Source organism: Cebus imitator, unplaced genomic scaffold (genome assembly GCF_001604975.1).
Source record: "Cebus imitator isolate Cc_AM_T3 unplaced genomic scaffold, Cebus_imitator-1.0 Scaffold16, whole genome shotgun sequence".
Classification (NCBI taxonomy): Eukaryota; Metazoa; Chordata; class Mammalia; order Primates; family Cebidae; genus Cebus; species Cebus imitator.
In genome coordinates this window covers 1,535,415-1,540,436 of record NW_016107331.1, presented here as the reverse complement: position 1 = coordinate 1,540,436, position 5,022 = coordinate 1,535,415, and the positions used below count along the sequence as shown (strand labels likewise).

At 39.6% G+C, this 5,022-nt stretch overlaps 1 protein-coding gene across 1 annotated transcript; it reads left to right on the top strand.

Moving 5' to 3' along the window:
* The first annotated feature begins 4,102 nt into the window (after window positions 1-4,102).
* On the top strand, window positions 4,103-4,737 carry LOC108288592 (60S ribosomal protein L29-like). The gene has a single exon (XM_017507576.2). It carries the CDS (start codon window positions 4,139-4,141, stop codon window positions 4,613-4,615), a length of 477 nt encoding a protein of 158 aa, XP_017363065.1. The 5' UTR covers window positions 4,103-4,138; the 3' UTR covers window positions 4,616-4,737.
* The last annotated feature ends 285 nt before the right edge of the window (window positions 4,738-5,022 follow it).

Here is a 5,022-nt window from a genome sequence, read left to right as displayed (position 1 = left end):
TGGTAATGTTAGGGTAACGCTAGTTCTTAAAATTAGTTGGAAATTTTTTTTTCTCTATTTTCTGGAAGAGATTATACAGAATTGGTCTTATTTATTCCTTAAATCTGAGCCTGGAATTTTCTTTTTTGGCTAATGGTTTTCCAGCCTTCTAGATTCTTGCTGATTTTCTGTCTACTTGTTTTATTGACTACTGAGAGGAAAACTGAAATTCCCTTCTATAATTGCAGATTTATCTATTTCTCCTTTCAATTCTATTAGTTTTTGTTTTATGTACAGTATTTTGACATTCTGTTGTTAGCTGCACACGTACTCAGAATTATTGTCTTCTGAGTGAAGCAACCACTTTATTAGTAGGTAATTTACCTCTACAAACTTGTTAATTTTCCTTGTTCTGAAGTCTATTTTATCTAATATATCCATTTTAGCTTCCTTTTGATTAGTCTTTATATGGTCTATCTTCCTTTTCTTTTTTGAGGTGGAGTCTCACTCTGTTACCCAGGCTAGAGTGCAGTGGTGGGATCTTGGCTCACTGCAACTCCTACCTCCTGGGTTCAAGTGATTTTCCTGCCTCAGCCTCTTGTGGAGGCACCCGCCACCATGCCCAGTGAGTTTTTTTTTTTTTTTTTTTTTTTAGTAGAGATGGGGTTTCACCATGTTGGCCAGGCTAGTTTCAAACTCCTGACCTCAGGTGATCTGCCCATCTCAGCCTCTCAAAGTGCTGAGATTACAGGTGTGAGCCACTGACATGGTATATCTTTCTCCATCCTTTTACTTTTTACATACTTATATCATTTAAAGTGAACTTCTAACATATAGCATATAGTTGAGTCTTAACCAAAATGACAAACTCTTTTAAATGGTGTTTCTAAAACATTTACATTTAATGTAACTGTTAATATAGTTGGATCTATCATTCTATTTTGTTTTCTGTTTGTCCCCTTTTTTCTTCATTCCTGTTTCTCCTTTTCTGGTTTTTTTTTTTTTTTTTTTTTTTTTTTTTGAGTGTGGGAATCCTTTCTTCAAAAGCAGTTTTAGGAGAAGCCCGATGTATTAGCTTTTTGTTGCTTTGTACAAATTCCCACAAACTTAGCAGCTTCCAACAACATTCATTTATTATCTGTCAGTTTTTGTGGGTCTCTAGTCTGGGCACAGCTTATCCGTGTCCTTGCTCAGGGTCTCAGCAAGCTGAAATCATGGTGTTGGCCAGGCAGTGATTTCATCCAATGCACAGGATCCTCTTCCAAGCTTGTTCAGGTTGTTAGCAGAATTCAGACCCTTGCAGCTGTAGAACTCATCTGTAAATTTCATCTTGAGACCATTAGGAATGGCTCAAAATGAAATTATTAATGCTTCACGTTCCCTCTAAGGCTTTGCCTGATGAGGTCAGCCCCACCTAGGACAGTCTCTCTGTAGGTGACTTCAAAGTCAATTGCTTAATAGCATAATCACAGAAGTGATATGCCATCAAAATTCACTGGTGTCACCCACATTCAGAGGGGGTGGAGTATTGTAGAAGGCATGCTACTTTACAACGTGGAGCTCATGTGTTTTAACAGAGCTGTTACACAAAGCAGAGCTACTTTTGTTTGGATGGAAGTGAGAGGTGAGTAATCAGCATGCAGAGGCCGCCTGCAGCTCCCCTGCCTCTTCCTAAAGTTGAACTTATAACAGAAAGTGTTTCCTCTGTCGTGTATACATAGCACACCACTCTTTCTGTTAGGGACCATAGTCAATGCTGCACGTCTTTCAGTTCATTTTTATTCAACCCTCAAGGCTTGGAACTCCACAGAAAAGCTGGTTTGTAAATTGGTATTTGATTATGGCCTCCTCCTGACTTTAAAGAGCAGAGCAATTTCACCTTCCCTGGGCTGGAACGCAGGGAAGCTGTTTTAGCATTAGGTCTAGTTAAGCTTTTCCTCGAAGTCAGATAGGAAGGGGTTTCAAGGCCAACACAGAATAAAACATTTTGAGTGGCAACCAAAGAGGTGGTTTCTCATCCGTTGGTTAAACTGGGAGTCTTTGTTTAGGAAGCTACACTAGAAAGAAACCTTTCAATTCTTTTATAAAAATTTCAGATTGAATGTGAATGACATTCAGGAAACATGTCAGAAGAACGCTGCTTCTGCCTTGCTTGTTGGAAGAAAGGATCTGGTCCAGGTACTGTACGTCCCTTTTGGTGGAGATTTGGATTTTTCCTCAGGAGCACATTGTTTTTACTTGGTCATTGGTGTTAAATGACATTTTCAAAGTGTGTCTTGTTTTGGAATTCCTTTTCCATTTTCTTTGCCAGTCTGTAGGGTTAGAGTGGCTTTCCAAATGCTAGAAATTTTTCTTCGTAGTACTTAGTTGGGAAGGTCCTAAAGCATCCATTGATATTTTTTTAAATTATATATCTCTTTTCTATTCCAGTGTCATGGTGAGTGCTATGTAGCTAAACTTGGGTGTCTATTTCTTTGCCATTTGAACCCTCAATTCTTTTTTTTTTGAAAATGCTCTAGTTTACACAATATTTACCAAAGTGTTCCTTTAGATAGAGATGTTCAGTTTTAAAATAGGATCTAACATTTCAAATATTTAAATTTTCTTTATCTTTGCAGCAACATATCAGTGTATTATAACAAACTATCCCTGTATTTTTTTAAATGGCTTAACTGAGATGTAGCCCACCTACCATGCAATTTACCCATTTAAAATATACCATTCACTGGTTCCATTTTGTTTGTTTTTTTTTGTGACGGAGTCTCATTCTGTCGTCTAGGCTGGAGTTCAGTGGCATGATCTCGGCTCACTGCAACCTCCGCCTCCTAGGTTCAAGCGANTCTGAGAGAGGGAATTGCTCTGTTGCTGAGGCTGGGGTGCAGTGGTATGATCTCGGTTCACTGCAACCGCTGATTTCCAGGCTCAAATGATCCTCCTGCCTCAGCCTCCTGGGTGTGATGCACATATGCACCATGTCTAGCTAATTTTTTAATATTTTGTTTTGGAGAGAAGTTACTATGTTGCCCAGGCTGTTTTCTAACTCCTGGGCTCAAGCAGTCTGCCTGCCTTGGCCTCTCAAACTGTTGAGATTACAGGTATGAGCCACCATGTCCGCCTCTTTCTTGGATTATTTTGAATTATCTGAAAATCTTTTGATTTTCTATTTTATCTCTTGGCTTTAAAAATAACTATATACTTTTAGTAATATTTTTAATGATTATTCTAAGGATTCCAGTATATGTACTTCACTTTTAAAACCAACTATTAATTTTTTATCATTTCAAATAAAATGTGGGAAACTTTCAACAATTCAGGTCCTTTAACATTCCACCCTTTATGTTGCAGTTGTCATATGTATTATATCTACATACACCAAAAATCCCACCATCAAGTGTTATAATGCTTGCTTGCATCCATTAGACAGATTTTAAAGAATTTATGAGGAATAAAAAGTACATTTATCCATATATGTACTGTTTCTGTTGCTCTTCTTTCATTCCTGAAGTTGTGAGTTTCCTTCTGGTATTATCTCCTTTCCACCTGATGAATTTCCTTTAGGATTTCTTGTAGTACGGATGCATTAATTTCCCTTCTTCTAGGAAGGAATTGTTTTGCCTGTATTCCTGAGGAATATTTTCACATAATATAGAATTATGGGTTGCCATTACTTTCAGCATCAAAAAAAATTCTACTGCTTTCTGACCTCCATGATTTCTGATGAGAAACCCAGTCATTTTTAGTCATTTTGCCTTTATATATGTAGTGTGTCATTTTTCTCTTTCCATTTTTTTTTTTAAAGCCAGTGTCTTGCTCTATTGCCCAGGCTGGAGTGCAGTGGCACAATCTTGGCTCACTGCAACCTCCACCTTCTGGACTCAAGTAATTCTCCTACCTCAGCCTCCCAAGTAGCTAGACTATAGGCATGCATCACCACGCCTGGCTATATATATATATATATATATATAAATATATATATAATTTTTTTTAAGAGATGGGGGTTTTGCCATGGGCTGGTCTTGAACCCCTGGGCTCAAGCAATTTGCCTGCCTTGGCCTCCCAAAGTGCTGGAATTGGAGGCGTGAGCCATCACACCTGCCCACATTTTAAAAATTTTCAGACAATCGCTAGGCGCTTCGGGAACCGCGGCTTAGGTGCAGACATGGCCAAGTCCAAGAACCACACAACACACAACCAGTCCCGAAAATGGCACAGAAATGGTATCAAGAAACCCCGATCACAAAGATATGAATCTCTTAAGGGGGTGGACCCCAAGTTCCTGAGGAACATGTGCTTTGCCAAGAAGCACAATAAGAAGGGCCTAAAGAAGATGCAGGCCAACAATGCCAAGGCCATGAGTGCACGTGCCGAGGCCATCAAGGCTCTCGTAAAGCCCAAGGAGGTTAAGCCCAAGATCCCAAAGGAGGGTGTCAGCTGCAAGCTCAATCGACTTGCCTACATTGCCCACCCCAAGCTTGGGAAGTGTGCTCGTGCACACATTGCCAAGGGGCTCAGGCTCTGCCAGCCAAAGGTCAAGGCCAAGTCCAAGGATCAAAACAAGGCCCAGGCTGCAGCTCTAGCTTCAGTTCCAGCTCAGGCTCCCAAAGGTGCCCAGGCCCCTACAAAAGCTTCAGAGTAGATATCTCTGTCTGCCAACGTGAGGACAGAAGGACTGCTGCAACCCCCCGGGGCTGCCATCTGCATGGGGCTGGGGTCCTCCTGTGCTATTTGTACAAATAAACCTGAGGGAGGATTAAAAAATTTTTTTTTCAGTAATCAAAAATCTTTAATTTTCAGCAATTAAAATTTGGATGCATCTCAATGTGGTTTTTGTTTTTATTTATTTTAGTGCATCTTGTTTGGGGGTTTCCTGAGTTTCCTGAATCTTTACATTGATGTCTTTTGCCAAATTTTAAAGTTTCTTTCTTTTACTTTTTTCAATATTCATCTGTACCAGTATCTTCCTCCTGTTCTGGGACACCAAAGACATAAATGTTAAGCTTTCTGATACTGTCCCACAAGTATGCAAGTCTCTGTTAGTGTTTT

Excerpts from the sequence above, each read along its gene's own strand:
- LOC108288592 (XM_017507576.2), top strand. The coding sequence starts at position 4,139 with ATGGCCAAGTCCAAGAACCACACAACACACAACCAGTCCCGAAAATGG.